At 43.6% G+C, this 25,819-nt stretch overlaps 1 protein-coding gene across 8 annotated transcripts; it reads right to left on the bottom strand.

Annotated features, from left to right (window-relative positions):
- Positions 1-313: 313 nt before the first annotated feature.
- On the bottom strand, positions 314-25,819 carry LOC106587353 (zinc finger protein 821). 8 transcript variants are annotated; one of them, XM_014175694.3, is made up of 6 exons: positions 25,695-25,819; positions 10,487-10,606; positions 10,259-10,382; positions 9,358-9,456; positions 7,088-7,254; positions 314-5,520 (listed from the first exon to the last, which is right to left on the bottom strand). In XM_014175694.3, exons 2-6 carry the CDS (start codon positions 10,522-10,524, stop codon positions 4,593-4,595), a joined length of 1,356 nt encoding a protein of 451 aa, XP_014031169.1. In that variant the 5' UTR covers positions 10,525-10,606; positions 25,695-25,819; the 3' UTR covers positions 314-4,592. The 8 variants fall into 8 exon arrangements, with proteins under 8 accessions (XP_014031169.1, XP_014031164.1, XP_014031167.1 ...); XM_014175689.3 differs by having other exon boundaries at positions 10,259-10,362; XM_014175692.3 differs by having other exon boundaries at positions 10,259-10,359.

The raw sequence follows: 25,819 nt of genomic DNA, 5'->3' as shown, positions 1-25,819 counted from the left end.
TTGGGTTATCAATGATTTAATTACCACAGAGGTCAAACTTGAGTTTCATGTCTGAATGAACTACAGAGTTGTTTAACTACAGTACACCAGTGAAATGTTCATTCCATGTTTCTGCTCTGTTCACACCCCAGAGTTAGCATTGGATAGCACTACGCTGTGTAGGTGTTATAGAGGTTTATGACACTGTCTGTGTCTGCCATGAATAGAGAGGCCATTGTGGCCTGGAGAGAGCCAGTCCATTTGAATGGCATGCTTTATTTGCTGACTGGTGCGTAGGGTGAACTGAAAGAGAAGAGACATTACTACACAGCGCGGGTGTCAAAGTCAATGTTTATTTCCACATTCTATTCCTGCTTTTAATATAATCTGTACATCTGTTAATCCAGTAGCAGAACGGCTGCCCGTAAAAGTACCGTTCTGAGCAGTGACAACAGAATGAGCATGAAGTGTTCCGTTTTTCACTTTTGTTTACCCTCATTGATTTTGGCCTTCTTAAAAGGATTTCCTTTGTAAACATGGACATCAAGAGAAAATCCTGATAGACTAGTAAAAAGGGCAAAGTTCAAAGAACATCTTTAGATTAAATTGAACAAAAACAGGCAGGCATAGAATAACAGAATACAAGCTCATATTGAACCATTCTAGGACAAATGCAGTTTCACGACATGCAGTGTTAACCTAATCCAGACTGTCACGCTGGGCAGAGCTTTAGAAAGTGCTGTTCAAAAGCACAAACAGAATCTGGGAAACTGTCGATACAATTTCCTTTCGTAGTATTTTAATGTCAAAGAAGAGCGTACTCCACATTTTCCATTGCATTATTCCACTGTGTGAGGATGACGACACTGATATCAGCTGCCAGTTCAGTCAGAATACCCAGTATTCATTATTGAAAAGGTGTCCATACGTTCAGTACTTGGCAGAAATGTTGATACAGATTTTGTAGCAAAGATAATGACCGTGTGTGACAACTTTGTCTTGAGCATGGCTCTGCTCTGTGTATCTTAAATTAGGATAGTGATATGACCCTGCTGAAAAGAAGTTCATGGACCAGGGTGCTGAATCTATGGCCAAAGAGGCCTCACTGAGTTGCATCGCCTGAGTTGCACAATTCCATACATTTGAGTCCATTTGTTTTTTACTGCACTCTGCATAGTTTTAAGAGTCCAATTTCCCTTGGAATAAACAGCACTGTTGCATAGAGGTTTGAACCACTCCTAGACTCTTAAGGACAATTAGAATATAATAGCTTTTTCCCTGTTGAGAGGGATGCTATTCTGTTCTGGGCTTTAGCCTGGTAGTGGCTCAAACTGAGAAGCAGTCTTAGTTCCCATCTTAAGGAATACTCCAGAAAACTAATCATGTACTGTAACATTGTCAATATGTGTCTGCAGAGCTCAGTTGTGAAACAGTGCGTATCGGAGGTAACCTTTGTGGCAAGAAATTGAGAACATATGACCAAAGAGAAGGACAAAAACAAATACATACAGTATAGAACCAAGCATGGCAAAATGTGTACTTTCATCTATTATATACCAAACAAAAAAAATATCCCCCAATTTGTTTTACAAAATATATATTCACATGTTGCATAAATATCAATTGGAATGAGTTCAATGAAACAGATAAGACCAGAGATCTCTCCCAACTGGTCGAGGGTCAACAGGTTTAATAATGAGTCTTGAACATGCTCATTGGAGAGTGGAACTCTGCAAAGTGAGATCACTGGAAAAATGCAAAGATTAGTTATTCAAAATATAGCTTTTACCCTGACACATGCAGTTGAAGTCGGAAGTTTACATACACCTTAGCCAAATACATTTAAACTCAGTTTTCACAATTCCTGACATTTAATCCTAGTAAAAATTCCCTGTCTTAGGTCAGTTAGGATCACCAATTTATTTTAAGAATGAAATGTCAGAATAATAGCAGAGGGAATTATTTATTTTAGCTTTATTTCTTTCATCACATTCCCAGTGGGTCAGAAGTTTACATACACTCAATTAGTATTTGGTAGCATTGCCTTTAAATTGTTTAACTTGGGACAAACGTGTTGGGTAGCCTTCCACAAGCTTCCCACAATAAGATGGTTGAATTTTGGCCCCTTCTTTCTGACAGAGCTGGTGTAACTGAGTCAGGTGTGTAGGTCTCCTTGCTCGCACATGCTTTTTCAGTTTTGCCCACAAGTTTTCTATAGATTGAGGTCAGGGCTTTGTGATGGCCACTCCAATACCTTGACTTTGTTGTCCTTAAGCCATTTTGCCACAACTTTGTTAGTATGCTTGGGGTCATTGTCCATTTGGAAAACCCATTTGCCACCAAGCTTTAACTTCCTGACTGATGTCTTGAGATGTTGCTTCGATATATCCACATAATTTTCCTGCATCATGATGCCATCTATTTTGTGAAGTGCACCAGTCCCTCCTGCAGCAAAGCACCCCCACAACATGATGCTGCCACCCCTGTGCATCACAGTTGGGATGGTGTTCTTCAGCTTGCAAGCCTCCCCCTTTTTCCTCCAAACATAACGATGGTCATTATGGCCAAACAGTTCTATTTTTCTTTCATCATACCAGAGGACATTTCTCCAAAAAGTACGATATTTGTCCCCATGTGCAGTTGCAAACCGTAGTCTGGATTTTTTATGGCGGTTTTGGAGCAGTGGCTTCTTCCTTGCTGAGCGGCCTTTCAGGTTATGTCGATATAGGACTTGTTTTACTGTGGATGTAGATACTTTTGTACCTGTTTCCTCCAGCATCTTCACAAGGTCCTTTGCTGTTGTTCTGGGATTGATTTGCCCTTTTCGCACCAAAGTACGTTAATCTCTAGGAGACAGAAAGCGTCTCCTTCTTGAGCGGTATGACGCCTGCGTGGTCCCATGGTGTTTATACTTGCATACTATTGTTTGTACAGATGAATGTGGTACCTTCATGCGTTTGGAAATTGCTCCCAAGGATGAACCAGACTTGTGGAGGTCTACAATTTGTTTTCTGGGGTCTTGGCTGATTTCCCCATGATGTCAAGCAATGAGGCACTGAGTTTGAAGGGTAGGCCTTGAAATACATCCACAGGTACACCTCCAATTGACTCAAATTATGTCAATTAGCCTATCAGAAGCTTCTAACGACATGAAATCATTTTCTGGAATTTTCCAAGCTGTTTAAAAGGCACAGTCAACTTAGTGTATGTAAACTTCTGACCCACTGGAATTGTGATACAGTGAATTATAGGTGAAATAATCTGTCTGTAAACAATTGTTGGAAAAATTACTTGTGTCATGCACAAAGTAGATGTCCTAACCGACTTGCCAAAACTATAGTTTGTTAACAAGTAATTTGTGGAGTGGTTGAAAAACTAGTTTTAATGACTCCAACGTAACTCCAACGACTCCAACCTAAGTATGTAAACTTCCAACTTCAACTGTATGAGCATATTTCAATACGTTGGCTGGGTGAGGAAGGAAATATGACCATTTGGGGCAGTTAGAAAAATGTAGTAAATTAGCACTCTCAGTTCACATGTTGAGTCCTAAATGTCCTAGAGGTAACTAACACGTACAGAACAGTAACAGCAGCAAAGATTGTGGTTTGATGAGCCAAAAATGTCAATGCAACAGGAGATGCATAAAGTAAAGAGGAAATTATTACCAACTACTTGGCAAAGGTTATGAGTGTTGAGAAGGTACGAGGGAAAAACAGATTGAGGAAGGTCAATGTGACTAATAAAAGGCAAAGAGACCTACAGTAGTGGCAGTATATTTAGAGTTTTAGAGAATATGCTGGAATGGAGGATAATGTTGCTCAAAATAGGGCTCATTAAATAGTACAGCATATTCCGAGCACAGCGGATAGAAATGTGATGTATAGAACAGGGCCGTTTTCTATCGTTCCCGTTATATACTGGATATTTCTGACTATGTCTTACTGAATATTCTCCCGGTGAGCTGTGAATACGTCCTAAAGATATAAACACACCCTCAAACTAAGAAAACAACCCGCATTCTCTAATGTAGTGTACGCGTAAAGAAGCTTGGAGTCAGAACGTAGGCCACAGAGGGCTCGGCTTCAGCCCTTACTGAGGTAGTTGATTGGGTGGATATGAGCTAGCCAGAGCAGAGACCCACGTTGGCAGCGTGAGAGAGGTGTAGCTACCGGTAAACTCCAGCAACTTTGCTAGCAGAAGGGACCAGAGGCGAGGGAGAGCGCTATGGGCTACGTGAATCACTCCCACCACTGAAGGTCCATGTGCAAAAGATGGAAGGGTGTAACTGCTCCTGTCACAATGGGCTGGTAAGTCAAAGTCTACTATCCCCCAAAACAGAACAGATAAAATCTCTTTAGAACATGCTTTATCAATACCTACCTTTAAGTGAAACATTCTTGAACCTGCTCTTATTTCCTGCTAGTCTGTAATAAATTAATGTTATTTGTTGACACAGGAGTTTGGGTATCAAGTTGTTGGACACACAAGATGCTGGAATTTCAACCAGCATGGAATGGTTCTATCTGTGGCCATGGCAACCCATAGGTGTAGTGGAGAGGTCATTGTAACTGTTAGTGGTCCAGTGTGCTGCCCCCAGTGACCTGGTCCTGCTAGGGCAGCTTCATGAAGAGGCTGTTGTCTAGAGAGGGGACAGGCATGGGGCAGGGGAACTGGAACAGGCTCATGTCTGCCGTCAGGGCAGCCATAGCAGCTGGGTCATGCTCTATCTGACCTCTCAGGGAGGGGTCAATCTTCTCCAGCCGCCGTTTCAGTCTCTTGGCCTCTCTCTCACGGATCAGCCTGGCCTGCCTCTTATCTGGTGTCTCGTTGGCCCTCTTCATCCGCATGGCCTCCCTGTCGCGCAGAAGCCTCCGTGTCCGTTGCTCCTCTGTCTCCTGCAGCCTCTGCATCCGCTTGGCTTCGCGGTCCCGCAGCCTCCGCAGCTCCCGCTCCTCAGGCGACTCGTGCTCCCGCTTGGTCTTCTTGGCGGAGCGCTCGCGCTCTAGACGGTGCATGCGTGCCTCCACCGGCTCGTTCTTCCTGCGCATGGCCCACTTCCTCATGGGAGACTGGGCGTCCACCAGCTGCTGGTAGGCCACACAGCTGTTGCACACCAGCAACACTCCGGCCGGGTGCACAGGCATGGGGCTCAGGATGTCTGGCAGCAGGGGTAGGCCTGGTGAGGGGCTGAGGGCGTCAGGGAAGGAGGGGGGCGAAGAGAGGAGGCTGTGGTGCAGTGAGGGGAGTGGGTGGCCTGGGAGGTGTCCGAGACCTTGGCCATGGTTGTGTCCTGGGCCATGTCCATGTCCTTGGTTGTGGCCGGGGTTGTATCCCGGGCCGTGGCTGTGTCCCGGGATGTGGCCTGTGCCACGGCCAGGGTTGTGTCCTTGGTTGTGGCCGGGCCCGTGGCCGTGTCCCAGGCCATGACCGGGGTTGCCCATGGGGCTGCTGGAGAGAGACCGGGACATGGAACAGTTCTCATCTCCGCTGCTGCATTCCATACTGCTGCCTGTGTTCAGGACCTCTCTGAGCTTCTCCCTGTGTAGGGGGCAGAGATATGAGTAGTTACAGGACACAGCTGTTACAGGCTAGCTCAGACAGACAGCCTAACTCTCTAAACTCTGTAGATAACCCATGTCATTGTGTGTGTGAAAGGCTGAAGCACTATACTAGGGTATAGGACTGAAATGAGGTAGTAGTGGTTGTAGCTCCCTCCAGTAACCACGAGCACAACCGTTCCTTGATTTTAACTGGTGGCTTTATTCTGTAGTTTGTCAGAATTATCACCTTCCGTAAGAACTATAAAGTAAATGAAAATAGGGTTAAGCACACTTACAACTTTCTTGTCTTACGAGTGACTTATTAGCTTGATATAACTCTGAAGTGCTTACCGTAATTTCCGGACTATTAAGCGCACCTGAATATAAGCCGCACCCACTGAATTTAAAAAATATATATTATTTTGAACATAAATAAGCCGCATGTCTATAAGCCGCAGGTGCCTACCGGTACATTGAAACAAATTAACTTTACACAGGCTTTAACGAAACACGGCTTGTAACAAAAATAAATAGGCTTTAACGAAACACGGCTTGTAACAAAAATAAATAGGCTTTAACGAAACACGGCTTGTAACAAAAATAAATAGGCTTTAACGAAACATGGCTTGTAACAAAAATAAATAGGCTTTAACGAAACGCGGCTTGTAACAAAAAATAAAACATTTGCAGTAAGCTTTAGTTGTCTTTTTGCACTGAGTCAATTCCTCACGCTGCTGTTTCCGACGTCTTATCATCGACTCATTAAGACCAAGTTCCCGTGCAGCAGCTCTATTTCCTTTTCCAACAGCCAGATCAATCGCCTTCAACTTGAAAGCTGCATCATATGCATTTCTCCGTGTCTTTGCCATGATGAGGGTGACAAAATGACTACCGTAATCAGAATGATGGGAAGTTTGAGAGCGCTCGATTTAATCTAAACAGTAAACAAAAAAGTTGTTTGATCTTAACCCGTTCGGCAATTTCATTGGTCTAATGAAAGCTTCATGCTGCCAAAAAACTGAGCACGTCACAGAATGTGTTTTTTTTTGAGAAAAAAAAATTGAAAGCGGGAAAAATCCATATTAGCCGCGTCATTTAAGCCGCGAGGTTCAAAGCGTGGGAAAAAAGTTGCGCCTTATAGTCCGGAATTTACGGTACATACATAAACAGTTTAGCCGGAGCTATGACAGTATCAGATTAAACACATGAATAAAGGAAAAATACCTCATTGGATGCTTATTACAGAAGGGGGGAAATCAAAAACGTCACACTTATTATTCCTGGCATGAATTCACGCTTCATCCTTAATTATTATAACGTTACCATCCTAACACACAATTCAACCTTTACGAACTACACCCGATGACATGAAAACTTAGCTAACACAGCGCGGGATTGCTTTCACTCCAAAGGTGTGTTGCTACGATAATAATCCCCGTTACAACAGTTCTTAGCCACGTAGTTCCGCTTGTCTTATCATTTCCCCTGCATAGCAAACACGTAAAAAAAAAAAAAAACAGACTTACAGGTTAATTGTCAGTTACAGTGGTGGAGGAGGCACAGACCTGTTGAAGTTGTTGGTGTCGGTGAAGCGTGTCCCACACACAGCACAGTTGGAGAGGCGGTCCTCAGAGTGGATGAGAAGGTGGCGCCCCAGGGAGCCTGGCGAGCTGAGCGTGCGCCCACACACTGGGCACACGTAGTTCTTACTGCTGCCCATCAACGATGTGTGCTGCTCCACAGAGAGAGAGAGACCAACAGGGAGAGAGATGGAGTTAGTCATTTAATTAGGTAAAGCACAATGGTTTTCTTTGCTTGTCAGTGTATTTTATAAGCAACCTAAAAGTGAGGGCAAACCCCAACAGTGCATATCTAAAAATACACATACAGAGGGGAGAACAAGTATTTGATACACGGCCGATTTTGCAGGTTTTCCTACTTACAAAGCATGTAGAGGTCTGTAATTTTTATCATAGGTACACTTCAACTGTGAGAGACGGAATCTAAAACAAAAATCTAGAAAATCACATTGTATGATTTTTAAGTAATTAATTTGCATTTTATTGCATGACATAAGTATTTGATACATCAGAAAAGCAGAACTTAATATTTGGTACAGAAACCTTTGTTTGCAATTACAGAGATCAAACGTTTCCTGTAGTTCTTGACCAGGTTTGCACACACTGCAGCAGGGATTTTGGCCCACTCCTCCATACAGACCTTCTCTAGATCCTTCAGGTTTCGGAGCTGTCGCTGGGCAATACGGACTTTCAGCTCCCTCCAAAGATTTTCTATTGGGTTCAGGTCTGGAGACTGGCTAGGCCACTCCAGGACCTTGAGATGCTTCTTACGGAGCCACTCCTTAGTTGCCCTGGCTGTGTTTCGGGTCGTTGTCATGCTGGAAGACCCAGCCACGACCCATCTTTAATGCTCTTACTGAGGGAAGGAGGTTGTTGGCCAAGATCTCGCGATACATGGCCCCATCCATCCTCCCCTCAATACGGTGCAGTCGTCCTGTCCCCTTTGCCGAAAAGCATCCCCAAAGAATGATGTTTCCACCTCCATGCTTCACGGTTGGGATGGTGTTCTTAGGGTTGTACTCATCCTTCTTCCTCCAAACACGGCGAGTGGAGTTTAGACCAAAAAGCTCTATTTTTGTCTCATCAGACCACAAGACCTTCTCCCAATCCTCCTCTGGATCATCCAGATGGTCATTGGCAAACTTTAGACGGGCCTGGACATGCGCTGGCTTGAGCAGGGGGACCTTGCGTGCGCTGCAGGATTTTAATCCATGACGGCGTAGTGTGTTACTAATGGTTTTCTTTGAGACTGTGGTCCCAGCTCTCTTCAGGTCATTGACCAGGTCCTGCCGTGTAGTTATGGGCTGATCCCTCACCTTCCTCATGATCATTGATGCCCCACGAGGTGAGATCTTGCATGGAGCCCCAGACCGAGGGTGATTGACCGTCATCTTGAACTTCTTCCATTTTCTAATAAATGCGCCAACAGTTGTTGCCTTCTCACCAAGCTGCTTGCCTATTGTCCTGTAGCCCATCCCAGCCTTGTGCAGGTCTACAATTTTATCCCTGATGTCCTTACACAGCTCTCTGGTCTTGGCCATTGTGGAGAGGTTGGAGTCTGTTTGATTGAGTGTGTGGACAGGTGTCTTTTATACAGGTAATGAGTTCAAACAGGTGCAGTTAATACAGGTAATGAGTGGAGAACAGGAGGGCTTCTTAAAGAAAAACTAACAGGTCTGTGAGAGCAAGAATTCTTACTGGTTGGTAGGTGATCAAATACTTATGTCATGCAATAAAATGCAAATGAATTACTTAAAAATCATACAATGTGATTTTCTGGTCTCTCACAGTTGAAGTGTACCTATGATAAAAATTACAGACCTCTACATGCTTTGTAAGTAGGAAAACCTGCAATATCAAGTGTATCAAATACTTGTTCTCCCCACTGTATCTACAATTGTGGCATAAACGTATGTGGTTAACACTACACCATCAACAACAACACGAATGGAAGGAGGAAGTGGTTGGTGTCAAATGTGTAATTCTGGCTCAGTTAGAAGACACTGATAACTTAAAACAAGTTGAAACATCCAAACCTTAGGTTTGACACATAACCCAGAGACTGATCACGCGACTGGATCATAATTATCCTTCCCTCTTTAGTGTAGTGATGACAGTATCTCCTAGGAGGTTTAAATGTGATTATCTACCCCAGCACATTATCCCCCTGATCCAACCTCTGAAGCTAAGGAGGCTTTGGCCCCGTCTGAATACTTGGTGCCATGGTGGGCTGTCTGGTACTGTACTGTACTCACCTGGTAGACGTGTGTGATGAGCTGCTCGGGGCTGCTGAACTCCAGGGTGCACAGAGGACACACACAGCTGTTCATCAGGTCGGCCCCCTCCTCGCTCTCCTGAGAAACACAGAGGCATCAGTACTACTGTACACTCAAATACTGTGGATGCTATGTGGAGCAACCATACAGATCTGTTTCATCAGTAATATGTATGCTAATGATTGTGTAATAATACAGTAAGTTATGTAATGGTGGTTCTGCCTACACTGAGAATGTAGGGCAAATATTAGAAGAGGATTTCATGTGTACATCTAAAGGGTGGATATGCTCATCCTCTCTACAGTACCTCTATGGCTGGTCCTGGGAGCAAGAATCCTGAGTGGTAGGCCATAAGGTTCTCTGTGTGTGTGTGTGTGTGTGTGTGTGTGTGTGTGTGTGTGTGTGTGTGTGTGTGTGTGTGTGTGTGTGGGGTTGAGAGTATGAGAGAGAATTACCCTCAGCCCCCCAGTGACTAATTGACTGTCACTATGACACATTGTATGACTCTGCCATGGTTGTGAATCACACCACACAACCTGAGATGCTTTCTGTTTCTGGGGTCTGAAGGTGTGAGGATATTCTGTAATCGCCAGTTTACAATTTACAAACGCAATGTATTCAGACGTATTCTTGTGCTGCATCTTTTGTAGGATTATTGAATAACATAATTCTGGAAATGGACAGTGCGGGGTGGGGCAATAACCATTCCACATAAGTCTAGAGGGCCAGATGACCCTGAGATCTGTAGAACACTATCAAATCAGGAAGGAAATGCATGTGTGAATCAGCAACCAGGCAGGCCTGCACTCAGTGGACACACATGATAACAGTACTAGGAGGAGAACACCCCTCCATGGGTAACCCTGACAGGGACACTCACTTCTTTAACTCCCCTGTGGTGTGTTCTCTTGGTGGAGGTCATGTGGTCATCAGCTGAGGTGTTGGAGGATGAGTCGTGGTTGTCCAGGTCGCTATCACTGTCTTCTATGGAGGCAAACACAGCCCTATCAATATAGACAACAGAGCACAGAGCTAGTCATATTCTCCCACGACACCCCCTACAGAGAGTATGTCACATTAGGGTCAGGGAAATGCCCTAAATGCCTACCTGAAATGCTGTCCTGTTGGGAATTGTTGCTGTGGCATTCGCTGTCCTCAATGAAATCGTCCCTGCCATCCATGTTAATAGTGTGGAGGGGGCCTGCAAAGCCGGTGCTGTGGAAGGGCCCTGTGAACATAGAGGAGTCACAGGGAGATGATAAGACCATCAGAGGGAGGGGTAGCCCAATTTAACTCTAGGCAAATCCACCTCATTTTCAAACACTTAAAACACGGAAGCCAAATGCAGAAAATACGGATACAACTTCCTTATCATAATTCACATTCGAGCCACTAGAAATCCCTGCATTAGCATGTTTCTTTTCGCTGATAAATCCTGAAATAAATACACCATATTACTGGCCTGCTAATGTGCCTGGACCTTGTAGGCTAACAGCTGTGTAAAAACCCATAACTGATCCAAATGTTTGCCCAATCAGGCAAGCTAGATGCAGCCATTTCTAAATGAACATTTAAAACGCTAGGCTTTTGAGCATTATTGAAATGACAAACTACAGTGAATAGCCTACAGCCTAGACTAGAGTTTTGTACTCAATTGAAAACAATACAATTCTTCATTACATTGTGTTGTTGTAGCCTAGGTAGGATACATTTCTTGTCCCAAAAACAAAGAATAGGGTAGCTTTTCCAGCTGGTACCAGGGGACTGGGAGGGAGAGCACTCAGCATAGCCTCAATAGCACACAGTGTAGACTACCTTTGATATCCTTAGCTGATAAACTTGTTTTTCCTTTTGTAAATTGACTAATATACACTGCTCAAAAAAATAAAGGGAACACTAAAATAACACATCCTAGATCTGAATGAATGAAATCTTATTAAATACTTTTTTCTTTACATAGTTGAATGTGCTCACAACAAAATCACACAAAAATAAATCAATGGAAATCCAATTTATCAACCCATGGAGGTCTGGATTTGGAGTCACACTCAAAATGAAAGTGGAAAACCACACTACAGGCTGATCCAACTTTGATGCAATGTCCTTAAAACAAGTCAAAATGAGGCTCAGTAGTATGTGTGGCCTCCACGTGCCTGTATGACCTCCCTACAACGCCTGGGCATGCTCCTGATGAGGTGGCGGATGGTCTCCTGAGGGATCTCCTCCCAGACCTGGACTAAAGCATCCGCCAACTCCTGGACAGTCTGTGGTGCAACGTGGCGTTGGTGGATGGAGCGAGACATGATGTCCCAGATGTGCTCAATTGGATTCAGGTCTGGGGAACGGGCGGGCCAGTCCGTAGCATCAATGCCTTCCTCTTGCAGGAACTGCTGACACACTCCAGCCACATGAGGTCTAGCATTGTCTTGCATTAGGAGGAACCCAGGGCCAACAGCACCACCATATGGTCTCACAAGGGGTCTGAGGATCTCATCTCGGTACCTAATGGCAGTCAGGCTACCTCTGGCGAGCACATGGAGGGCTGTGCGGCCCCCCAAAGAAATGCCACCCCACACCATGACTGACCCACCGCCAAACCGGTCATGCTGGAGGATGTTGCAGGCAGCAGAACGTTCTCCACGGCGTCTCCAGACTCTGTCACGTCTGTCACATGTGCTCAGTGTGAACCTGCTTTAATCTGTGAAGAGCACAGGGCGCCAGTGGCGAATTTGCCAATCTTGGTGTTCTCTGGCAAATGCCAAACGTCACAACGGTGTTGGGCTGTAAGCACAACCCCCACCTGTGGACATCGGGCCCTCATACCACCCTCATGGAGTCTGTTTCTGACCGTTTGAGCAGACACATGCACATTTGTGGCCTGCTGGAGGTCATTTTGCAGGGCTCTGGCAGTGCTCCTCCTTGCACAAAGGCAGAGGTAGCGGTCCTGCTGCTGGGTTGTTGCCCTCCTACGGCCTCCTCCACGTCTCCTGATGTACTGGCCTGTCTCCTGGTAGCGCCTCCATGCTCTGGACACTACGCTGACAGACACAGCAAACCTTCTTGCCACAGCTCGCATTGATGTGCCATCCTGGATGAGCTGCACTACCTGAGCCACTTGTGTGGGTTGTAGACTCCGTCTCATGCTACCACTAGAGTGAAAGCACCGCCAGCATTCAAAAGTGACCAAAACATCAGCCAGGAAGCATAGGAACTGAGAAGTGGTCTGTGGTCACCACTTGCAGAACCACTCCTTTATTGGGGGCGTCTTGCTAATTGCCTATAATTTCCACCTGTTGTCTATTCCATTTGCACAACAGCATGTGAAATGTATTGTCAATCAGTGTTGCTTCCTAAGTGGACAGTTTGATTTCACAGAAGTGTGATTGACTTGGAGTTACATTGTGTTGTTTAAGTGTTCCCTTTATTTTTTTGAGCAGTATTTTGAGCAGTATATATATATATATATATATTCACTGCAGTATTAAGCCTAACATTGAGCTTATGAATTATGGGCTAATATGCATATGTTTCTAATTTAGGAGACAGTCTACATCCCATGCCTGTCTGTCTGTCGCGCAATTACGCACCTGGGGTCTCTTACTCTTAAATCTTGTGGAGTCCCAGAAAAAGCCAGACTACAAAAGCTTGTTGGACACTTATTTCGACGTATTTTCTTTAGCCTACTAATAGCCTATTAGAGGAGAGATACATGCTTGCAGAATGTAAAATAGGCTACAGCATTAAGAACAGGCAGGGAGTTGGAAAGGAGAAGCCCATATTTTCCTATAGTAGGCCTATCTTAACACTGGGCTACATCCTGACAGAACACTTATGTGTGGCCTGCTTATGTACCTTTCTGGACCTTCTTAACTGTTGAGAATAGTCCCAAACTGATCCAAATGGTTGCATAACCAGGCCTAGGCATATGCAGTTATCTTTTTACAAAATCGGACATTTGAGGTGTTATTCAAATTAGCCTACATCACATGGACAATAACTGTGTACTCAATTGATAACAGTACAACTTTTTTTTCTTGCACTTTGACTGGTAAATATTTAGCTTATAGCACTAATATCGAGCTAATATTTAGCTTATTACATCAGCTACACATTACCAGCCTCTCTTTCCAGCTGTTCCCATTCACAACAGGCTAGAGCAGGGGTAGACAACACTAGTCCTGGAGTGCTGCAGGCACTTCATGTTTATTATTTAATTGACCTGGAGGATCAGGTGTGTTGAATTTAGACAAACATTGAACTGATCAATTAGCTCAGTTGGTCAGGTGTGGCGCCTAGTTGGAACAACATCCTGCGGATTGTTGAGGAGAGAAAGTGCATTGGTGTGATCACTTTTGGCCACTTATTATGATAACACTGTTGCACTGACGCATTGCAAATAGTTGCACAGGACAGAGAGATGAGCAGTGAAAAATAAGACCCAAAGAAATTGACAACCATTAGAAAAATGGAAGTCACTTGCAAACCCCTTGAGCAATGGTGTAATAGATATGCAGGCAATATGGCGTTTGTTGTTGAAATGCTACATTTAAATACAGTAGGAGTTAGTATATTGTTTTACATTAGGCCTACATTGACGTATTATTTGCAGTTGTTACTATGACAATGAACACACCCTGAAAGTACCGAATTGTCTGAACCAGTATCTGTGTGTTAGAGAACTCATGGTCACCTTATTAATAGACAGCGTGCAGTAGGACGCGTTGATTGACAGGTGTAGGACTTCAGAACAATAAAAACGTTCCTCTAGTGTGGATGTTCACCATGTGTTATAGTTATGTAGCCGATAGTTTATCATTATAGTTATGGGCTTGGTGCCTGGCCCTTAACTCTAACACAACTAACGTTATCACAACAGAACTAGCCTAGTAGGTCTAGCTAACGGAGAAAGTGGATGAAATCAATGTAAAATGATGCTTATATACTCGTTTACTTAACTTTTATACTGTATACTATAAAATGTATCCTTCAAATAATTGACATTGGCAAATTTGCCACCAGCGAGCTGCAGTAGAGAAGTAAAGCGGAAGTCGAATCCATCACTTCCGTTGTTTGGCTGTGCCCATAGCAACGTTCAAAAATAAGAGTGGATACGATGGGAAAGTGGGACCACTACATGCCGACTTTAGTTTTTTTTATGTTCTTGAAACGCAACACACACAGACGCAAACGGGATGCAATTGAACATCTTAAAAAGGCATCAGGTAGAAGTAAATTAATACACAAATAAGAATATAATTATACATCTTAAATGACAGCATTTGGGAATTTGGTTGTATAATCTTAAAGCCCATTCAAAAAACGGAAGATCGAGGAACCAAGGCAAAATGGGCAGTCACTTTCCATCATATTCTTGATTGAGGCTATCCTCAATGACATAGAAAAAATATATTTTTATTCATTTGAGAGAGTCAGGTGTGTATAAAAAGACAGTTGATATATTATAAGACAATGCAGGAAAATACAGCCAGTAGACAAAGCCTTGGAGGTAAAACGTGCTAGGCATAGGAATGACAGCCCTGGAACAGAAGATTGACAGGTCAGTAGTGCAAGGCGGAGCGTGATCATGAAGTCAGGGGAAGACATTTCTAGAGCACAGACCTGTAATATTTAACATGGAGGGCATAAACACCAGAGAGCCTGGTGTGTAGCCTACACTTCAGTTACCTGGTGTAGGTGCTGACTAGCCACAAAATCCAAGCAATCTACCACACTTAGCATACTGAAGAAAGTGCTTCAGATTAGAATAGCAAGCCTATCCAGCATTAAAGCAGTCGTAGCTACACACATAAACCCATCATAGCTGCTATAATACACTAGCACAAGACGGTTATAGAAACACAACAGAATACATGAAAGGCCTAAACCTTTAAACACAATCATTCACCTATATGCAGTTGACATGGATGCTTTCATATTCACTGACATGCCAATATAATGCTGCATCAACACATCGCAGAAGTACACATTGACACATGCACTCACACACAACCAGACCCCTAATTTTCACAGAAGCATAACGAACACACACGCTTATCCAGGCATGCTGCATTCCCAGGGGGAAGCAGCCTGCACTCCTTTCCAGTAGCAGCCTGCAAGGCACTGTATCTCCCTCTCTCAGTACCACCCACACACTGCACAGCCTGGCTCACCCTCTGTCCTCCCTGCTCATACGCAGCTCTGACTGTTCTATATCCATACCAGCAGCTCTGAGGGGGAGGCCAATGCCTCATACCAAGGAGCCCATATGTGTCTGCTTAAACCCCTCACACGGCGCTCAGCATTTTACAGCATCTCTGCTCATTGCATTAGTATCCCATTTCCCCTCCGATCGACACCCAAGCTTGACACGGTTGGGATGGGAGCACAGGACCTCTCCAGTTGTTAGTGACAGTACACTCATTCCTGTCATCAGTATACGTTAACGGGAGGTTTTATTTTGATCATTTTAATATCTCTCGAAGGGAAAAATATATATTTAAACTGCAACAGTTTAGGTTCCATAGCCCTCCAGTTATCACCCTCTGCTTCTGAATGCAATGAATTCCCCCTCCCCTTCCTGTCCAGTCTTTCCATTCAGTGTGATGGAAGGAAAATCTTTCATCCAGTTACCTGAGGCTGGCAGAGGTAATTACAGCCTCTGTTCTAATCCTGGAGTAACACACCACTGAGGAGCATGGTCTGTGTGCGAGAGGGTTGAGGAATAAAATCTATCATTTTATTTTAAAACTCCCCTCTAATCTTCACAGGGCTGTCATTCCTGCATTAACTTTTTAGTGGAGTATAGTATGTGAAAATAGTTTGGGCACATTTCCCATAGTGATCCAGGCACTCATTAGCATTGGTAGAGTGGGTCTGATTGTTGAACTATGAACTGCTACAGACTGGCTCCATGGCACACAGCCAATGATTGATGTGAGAGCTCCCATCCCCCACTGCTAGGCTCTGTCTGTACATCTGTCTCTCTTCTCCCTCCCTCCCTCCCCATGTCTCTGCCACTCTGATGTTATCTCTGAGTCTGCGTGTCTGTAGGCAGGAGGTGACGCAGTGTCTGACTGAATCCAGACAAAGACAAACTCATCAGCCAACAGACAGAGGGAGAGAGGAGGAGGAAGGGGGGACAAAACAAAACAGACAAAAGAGAGAATGCCAAAACTCTACTCAAACACTAAGCAATGGGGCTCCTGTTGAATTCAAGCGCCCCTCTTTTTACCCACCCTCTGCTCCAACACAAACAGACAGACGCCACACACACACAAAATACTGTCTGAATCTCTAGGAAGTGCTGGGGCCCCTGCCTTCCATCCATGTACAGGCACTGTGGTGTTCAGGACCATGGGAATGGTGAAACACAGACATCAGATAATCCCAGACTGCCAGATAATTTCTCACTTCGCCTAATTGGCAGCCTGGTATTTAATTAAGGCAAGATAAAGGAAACCGCCCTTCACCCCTTTTCTCCAGAATCCCACCCTCTCTGTGGAGCCCTCCTCTCCAGTGAAGTGTCTGAAATGATCCCAACTCTGCTCTCAGACAAATCAACACAAAATGACCCATCTGTATGGCTTCCTCAAGTATGTGTGTTGTGAAGATGATACATTATAGATCCACAATGAAGACTATTCTGATACAACCTGAACGCATGCTATCAAAACAGACCTGTTTATCATCACTAACTCTTTCAGGGCTAATGAGACTTCTAACAGAGCTGCTATGCTTTCCCTCTACCCCAGCCATGATTGGCTCAGACAGGCTATCTGATTAGTTTTCCCATGCTGGTAATGTCTGTGCTCTACATCGAGGGACATTTCACATCAGTTCAGGACACACACACACACACACACACACACCACTTTTAAGGATTATTATAATTTTTAATTAAATGGTGGGTGAAAAAAAAGGACAATTAGCATTTTATAAACTATGTGGTATGTGGGTGTGCATGTGTGAATTTGTCTTGGACCAACTGTATGTGGTCATAGGAAAGTGCGAAAGTCTGGTTCATTCTGAGGGTAATAAAAAAGACCTTTGTTATTTCATAACTATCAGTCAGAAGTAGTACGTGAAGCTTGGAGAAGTCACTTTAGAAGCCCCCCCAAAAACACCTTAAGATTGATAATGTATGTTGTTGTTTTACTATACTGTGTTTGAACAACAGAGTTCTATGGACCAATACGTCTATCAGCACATCATGCATTCTTACTGTGTTACTGTTTCCTGTGACAGATGTTGTTAGCATATAGGGATTATTGAGGCCATTAGAGCAATACGTATTTCAACACCATATTTAAACAAACTAGCCTCACCTATGTTTAGAAAAGGACCCTAAAGGCTACATGGTCACCTCACTGCATTGTTGGGTTTGATCCCCTTGGGTGGACTTATGCGTCCTCAGGCATCCAGTAGCCTACACTGTGAAGGATCAGCAGGCCAATAGATCATGCTCTCAGTTTGACCTTTTAGCATGCATAGGAAAAGGACATCATCATCACCATCAGTAGAAATGTTTGTCAGGCAACTACACAGCTACCAAACCTGTAGTACCTAGACTATACCTGCTCTGGAGTAGTCTCCCATTGGAATTGGAAGAATGTTGCTTGCAGATAGCCAAAGTAGTCAGTTACACTGAAAAACACCCTCCGCTAAGCTGGTGACTATGACAGAGACACAACAGCACACATGGAACAGAAACGTAAAAATAGATTAACGAAACGTGTTTTAGTGGGTTCTGATTACAGGAACCAAGCAGTACACCTTTCTAAGAAAAAAAGATATGGTCTCTTATTTTGGCCCCATTGACAATGCCAGTGGTATGACCGACACAGCTATTCTCCTCTGGCTGTACTGGTTCTGTATCTGAGATGTCAATGTGAGAGCTTATCCATAGAAACAGAAAGTAGTCAATGCAAAAGCATGTTGTACCTAGTTTAAACTGACATTATGAGGGACAACATCTTAAATGGATTCTGAGACCAAGAAGGGTGAAATCTGTCCTAATCTCAAGACTAACATTATTTATTTTCATTGGTAGGCTACATCTTACTCTCAAAACAAGAGTTGAAAACAGGGACCAGCATGCCACAGCAGGTTTTCATGCTGCCTCAAACAAAGAATCGAATTAAAAACCTAAACGCAGGTAAACACATGGAAATAACTATCTGAATAGTTTCCCTCAGAGAAAACGACCTGCGCATGCAATTGTGAGGTTGTCATCTCCATAAAAATATTAATATCATAGTATTAGTAGCCTAATAATGGTTGATTATCATTTTTTGGGTTCGAAGATACAGACAGACAGTCTTCGGTGTCACGCGCGTTGATTCAATGCATCGTCAAAATTATACAAACATTGACGTCGCGCCACATAGGTTGAACTAAAACATTGTATCAGGCCCTTGTATCAACGATGGTGATTGACACTGTCTTACAGTTCACAATTGCAACGGTGGCGAAAACAATCGTCTAGTTAGATGGATGGAAATGATCCTCCTCACTACTTTTCAACAAGTAAAAATGGCATTTACAATACCTGAGATACCTACAATTAACTTTGAAGGGGTTGTTCTGTTTTCGCCTGGACATATTATCCCCCACTCCCGGTTGGGGAAAAAATCGAATCTCCTCCTAGCCCAGACAGATTTGAAGATTCCCCTAAACAATCCAGCTGTATTCCGTAAAGGGACTCCCTTTCGAGAGTACAATATCACGTAAAAAAAATATTTAAAATAAATAACAAGATATCCGATGATCAAAATGGTTTACCCATGTAGAGATGAACACAGCTTACACCATTGGTGAGAGTCGGGGTCATTTAAATGAATACAAAACAAATAGCCTATATAAAAAATGTAAATAAACCCAAATGGCTTTGTTACAATCTGATCCACTTAAATTTAAAACACTCTCCTGTCGATCGATATATAATTTTCAAATGATAGAAACTGCGATAGGGTCCTATCCAACCCGGCCTGAGATGGTATTTGCTTAGCAGCCCCGAGCAGTTACAATCCTGCGTTGCTGTCGCTTTGCCAATGCACTGCAGCTATACACAGGCACAGCTTCTTCTTCTTCGGTTATAATGAAGTCCGCACATTGTTTGTGCATGCTGCCACCTACTGTGCGGTAGTGTGTGATCCATCATGTCAATTTTTGTGACACAAAAAAAGGGGGGAAAGGAAAAAAATGCACCACCAAAATAACCCTACACTTATTTCATTAAAAAAAAAATATATATATATATATAATAATCGCCACATCATTACACTACTTTGACCCTAACTGATCCTACACCAGTCCAACGGCCTGGGAGGACCGGACTCTCGTTCAACACACCTTGTATCTCTTCCGCAGTAAAACCTTAATACACCCAAATACTGCCACCACAACTACTGCCACCACAACATCTACTTTCTGTGATTTACATTCCATTTCTGCGGTACAAATTGATAACCATGGCAATGAATGCTAAGAAGCCAACCTTACTGAAGCACAAATTCAAATCACTCTGTATTGGCCTAGGCCTAATACTCACCCTTGATCCATCATCCTCTACTCTCTCCCCTGCCTCAGCGTGACACCTTTTGTTCTACTTTGACCCTGGCAACTTCAGCCTGTCTCTCTCGCACCAGGCATTTCTGATCCCCAGCAACACAATTTACCGTTTTTTCACACCGATAATACCTTAACCGATTTAACATTACCCAACTTATTTTCTACCCAGCCTTAGACTACACATGGATCAGCCAAAAGGCAGGATCCGCTTTCTCCAAAAATCTCACTCCCACTGGGCCAGAATCCTCCTTTGCATGACCATCGGAGGTCTTCACCTCACATGCCACCACAGGTAATTCATCCCTGGGTTCATTTTCTGAGCCATCAGATACAGCAGAATACGGTTTGTACTTGGTGCCATTCTTCCTCAACACACATCCTCCCACTGCACTCGGCTCTTCTTCCTCCATAACCACGTCTAACCATTCACCACGCTCATGCCATGGCGTCATCTGCAGTGCTGCTTGCAGAACATGCACCGATGGCCTTTTTCCAATACCCATCTTCTGGTCCTTAGCCCAATTTAGTAGTCTGGCTATCTCTGGCCTCTCCATGCTCCCAAAACGTGCCACAATCGTCAGCCAAGTCTCCTCCTCGTCATCCATCTTAGCAAACAATCTCGGACTGCATCTCTGACCTTGACATGGTCTTAAATTTCATCCCACAGGCACAGCTGATATCTATGTTCACAACATGCACACAGCAATGCATTGTGGGATGTTCAAAACATTTGAGGGTAGATGACATAGGAGCAGTGGACTACAGTCAACAATGCACACAATAATACATTGAGCCTACTTCTTTCTCTCCTCATTTCATGTATTATAATATTTGAATATTCCATATTTAAGGATTTTAGGCTGTATGTTAGGTAATTTTAAAACATTTTTTACATTTACATTTTAGTCATTTAGCAGACGCTCTTATCCAGAGCGACTTACAGTAGTGAATGCATACATTTCATAATTATTATTATTATTTTTTTGTACTGGCCCCCCGTGGGAATCGAACCCATAACCCTGGCGTTGCACACACCATGCTGGCGTTGCAAACACCATGCTCTACCAACTGAGCCACAGGGAAGACAAAACACACTGACAATTTTAATATTGTGAATTTGAAATAGGCCTATATTCACAAAGCCCCCCAAAAGTAACAAAACAATTTATACCAACTGATTCAATGACATGGTTGCAAAATTCAGTCTGCTCTCCAACATTACAGTCACATAGCCTACCTGTTGTACGTGGCACGTTGCGCACTACAGCCTCTACCAAGAGGTCTAGACTAGAGGTCGACCGATTATGATTTTTCCTCGCCGATACCGATTATTGGAGGACCAAAAAGGCGATACCGATTAATCGGCCGATTATTATTATGATTTTATGTATGTATGTATGTATGTATGTATGTATGTATATATATATAGCTCAAAAAAATAAAGGGAACACTTAAAAAACACAATGTAACTCCAAGTCAATCACACTTCTGTGAAATCAAACTGTCCACTTAGGAAGCAACACTGATTGACAATAAATTTCACATGCTGTTGTGCAAATGGAATAGACAACAGGTGGAAATTATAGGCAATTAGCAAGACACCCCCAATAAAGGAGTGTTTCTGCAGGTGGGGACCACAGACCACTTCTCAGTTTCTATGCTTCCTGGCTGATGTTTTGGTCACTTTTGAATGCTGGCGGTGCTTTCACTCTAGTGGTAGCATGAGACGGAGTCTACAACCCACACAAGTGGCTCAGGTAGTGCAGCTCATCCAGGATGGCACATCAATGCGAGCTGTGGCAAGAAGGTTTGCTGTGTCTGTCAGCGTAGTGTCCAGAGCATGGAGGCGCTACCAGGAGACAGGCCAGTACATCAGGAGACGTGGAGGAGGCCGTAGGAGGGCAACAACCCAGCAGCAGGACCGCTACCTCCGCCTTTGTGCAAGGAGGAGCAGGAGAAGCACTGCCAGAGCCCTGCAAAATGACCTCCAGCAGGCCACAAATGTGCATGCGTCTGCTCAAACGGTCAGAAACAGACTCCATGAGGGTGGTATGAGGGCCCGATGTCCACAGGTGGGGGTTGTGCTTACAGCCCAACACCGTGCAGAACGTTTGGCATTTGCCAGAGAACACCAAGATTGGCAAATTCGCCACTGGCGCCCTGTGCTCTTCACAGATGAAAGCAGGTTCACACTGAGCACGTGACAGACGTGACAGAGTCTGGAGACGCCGTGGAGAATGTTCTGCTGCCTGCAACATCCTCCAGCATGACCGGTTTGGCGGTGGGTCAGTCATGGTGTGGGGTGGCATTTCTTTGGGGGGCCGCACAGCCCTCCATGTGCTCGCCAGAGGTAGCCTGACTGCCATTAGGTACCGAGATGAGATCCTCAGACCCCTTGTGAGACCATATGCTGGTGCGGTTGGCCTTGGGTTCCTCCTAATGCAAGACAATGCTAGACCTCATGTGGCTGGAGTGTGTCAGCAGTTCCTGCAAGAGGAAGGCATTGATGCTATGGACTGGCCCGCCCGTTCCCCAGACCTGAATCCAATTGAGCACATCTGGGACATGATGTCTCGCTCCATCCACCAACGCCACGTTGCACCACAGACTGTCCAGGAGTTGGCGGATGCTTTAGTCCAGGTCTGGGAAGAGATCCCTCAGGAGACCATCCGCCACCTCATCAGGAGCATGCCCAGGCGTTGTAGGGAGGTCATACAGGCACGTGGAGGCCACACACACTACTGAGCCTCATTTTGACTTGTTTTAAGGACATTACATCAAAGTTGGATCAGCCTGTAGTGTGGTTTTCCACTTTAATTTTGAGTGTGACTCCAAATCCAGACCTCCATGGGTTGATAAATTGGATTTCAATTGATTATTTTTGTGTGATTTTGTTGTCAGCACATTCAACTATGTAAAGAAAAAAGTATTTAATAAGATTATTTCTTTCATTCAGATCTAGGATGTGTTGTTTAAGTGTTCCCTTTAGTTTTTTGAGCAGTATATATATATATATATATATATATCTCTGAAGTGACAACGATACTGAAGAGTCTGCTTAGGAGACAAATACTCTCAACTGTTTGAATAATAAACTATTTTTAAGTTACCTGTGATGAATGCTGAAAACAAAAACTGTAATTTCTATATGCAGGAAATCCTATTTTAATAATGGGCATGGTAAGAATTGACTACCAAAGTGCGAGTCACAATTCCCATGACACCTTCTAGCAAAATCTGAAAAGCGGTTCCTTCATTTATTCCATAGGATATTTTTAAATTAACTTAAAATAAGGTCTGTGTTTGGTTTAGGCTTACACCACCTTGCCAATTTTATAACTGTGTAGATATCCATAGGATATAACTCTGATCAATATAAGCGAAGATACTTTTTTTTGTAGAGTGGATTTATGAAAATATGTTGACAAACGTTACCTAGTGAGATTTACACGGGTATCAAAACGCCGAGGCGGTTTAAGCACAAAACACAGACCTTATTTGAAGCAGATCAAGACATTCTCTATGGAAGACATGAACGGTAAAATAACGAAGGAACCCCTTTCAAGTTCAGCCGCAAGTTATTACAGGAATTATGACGCGTCGACTATTTCTCTCTAAACCATATATCTTTGACTATTACGAACCTGCTGCTGCCTACCACCGCTCAGTCAGACTGCTCTATCAAATATCAAATCATAGACTTAACTATAATATAATAAACCTTAGGTCCTTAACATGGTCAAATCCAGAAACTATCATCTCGAAAACATTATTCTTTCAGTGACATACGGAACCGTTCCGTATTTTATCTAACGGGTGGCATCCATAAGTCTAAATATTCCTGTTACGTCGCACAACCTACAATGTTATTTCATAGTTCCGTAAAATTCTGGCAAATTAGTTCGCAACGAGACAGATTCTGTATACCCTGATTCTGCGTGCAACGAACGCAAGAGAACTGACACAATTTCACCTGGTTAATATTGCCTGCTAACCTGGATTTCTTTTCGCTAAATATGCAGGTTTAAAAATATATACTTCTGTGTATTGATTTTAAGAAAGGCATTGATGTTTATGGTTAGGTACATGTCGGAGCAAAGACAGTCCTTTTTTGCGAACGCGCACCACATCGATTATATGCAAAGCAGTACAGGCTAGATAAACTAGTAATATCATCAACCATGTGTAGTTAACTAGTGATTATGACTGATTGATTGTTTTTTATAAGATAAGTTTAATGCTAGCTAGCAACTTACCTTGGCTTCTTACGGCATTCGCGTAACAGGCAGGCTCCTCGTGGAGTGCAATGTAAAGCAGGTGGTTAGAGCGATGGACTAGTTAACCGTAAGGTTGCATCCCCAAGCTGACAAGGTAAAAATCTGTCGTTCTGCCCCTGAACAAGGCAGTTAACCCACCGTTCCTAGGCCGTCATTGAAAATAAGAACGTGTTCTTAACTGACTTGCCTAGTTAAATAAAGGTTAAAAAAAAAATTAAAAAAAAAAAAAATAGATTGGTAAAAAAATACAAATCGGCAAATCGGTGGCCAAAAATACCGATTACCGATTGTTATGAAAACTTGAAATCAGCCCTAATTAATCGGCCATTCCGATTAATCGGTTGACATCTAGTCTAGACCTTTATGGTACAGGTGGTACTGCACTCAATTCACCCCATAACCACAGCATTGCTGTTTCAAAACCTGCTCCAGCTGTTCGCTCTTATTTTGGAGAAATCAGAGGGAAGTCACAACTGGCAGGGTTTGAAGACGGGTGTTTGCAACTGTCAAACACATTAGCTGTTACACTAAGAGATCAGAATCTTACGGTCGCTACACACTACAACCATCCTTCGAGGAGTCCAGCTCGCACTTCTCTAGTTCCCTGTGCCTGCACCCTTGGGGCACAGGAGCAATCAGGGGCCATCCCATTTATGACAGTGTAGCGAAGTCGGAGTGGTAGTCCCGACTCTTTTGATGAGGTTGCTAGGTGTTGGATTAGGGCAGCTACACTACTGGTACCAGCAGTGGGAAACCCATGGTTTTTCTGGCTTTTAATGGACGGTTTTCACTGTTCACATTCTGGTTTGTGCATGGGATACTTTCGGAAGAAGGGGAATATAGTGCCTCCAAGTATGGGAGTGTACTATTGCTTCTGCTAAGAGGTCTGGACCTTTATTGCACATGTAGTAGTGTGCTTGTTGGTCCGAAACCTGGTGACGCTGGTTGAAACACCGCTCCAGTTGTTCCTATAAAGTATATTTTCAGATGGCGGAAAGAAATGTATAATATATTTAAAAAAGTATAAAGAAGCTATGAAGCGCGTGTCCTGATTGAACTTAGCGCGGCATTGTCTGTGAAGTACACTAGATGGAGCCCACAAACCTCACAAAATTACAAATGTCATAACATTACATGTTGACGTCATCACTGACTGCCACGAGGTGAGGTGTGCGAACCGCAGCACGACGTTTATAGACACATTATTACTAATCCGCACATTTCGGACACATCAAATAGCTACCTAGCTAGGTAGAACACCAGCCAAGCAACATAATCAGATTGTGGTGTGATATAATAACAATACTCGAAGCGTGCATTAATATCTCTAAACGGCTCACAAGTGTAGCTAGAAAGGCATGCATATGCTAGCTAGCTATAAGGGGTTATTTAGCTAGTTACTAGTAGCTATAGCATTATTGCAGTGGTAAAATAAACATTTTCGTATTACCGTAATGCTTTCATACATACCAGCAACCCATGTTACTCAATCAAATATCACATAGCAATGTCGAAGCTGCTGGATTTGCTAGCCAATTGAGAGTTCTGCAAATCATTTGCACGCTCGCCTGTTTGAGGTCTTCGTTCCTTTCTCA

This window comes from Salmo salar, chromosome 26 (assembly GCF_965601325.2).
Source record: "Salmo salar chromosome 26, fSalSal1, whole genome shotgun sequence".
Taxonomy (NCBI): Eukaryota; Metazoa; Chordata; class Actinopteri; order Salmoniformes; family Salmonidae; genus Salmo; species Salmo salar.
This window is presented reverse-complemented; position numbering and strand designations above follow the sequence as displayed.

Coding starts and splice junctions, on each gene's coding strand:
- LOC106587353 (XM_014175685.3), bottom strand. CDS start 18,978: ATGTCCAGGCGAAAACAGAACAACCCCTTCAAAGTTAATT. Junction 9,457..10,258: donor ACCACAGGGGAGTTAAAGAA/GTGAGTGTCCCT, acceptor TGTGTTTCTCAG/GAGAGCGAGGAGGGGGCCGA. Junction 5,521..7,087: donor GACACCAACAACTTCAACAG/GTCTGTGCCTCC, acceptor CCCCCTACACAG/GGAGAAGCTCAGAGAGGTCC.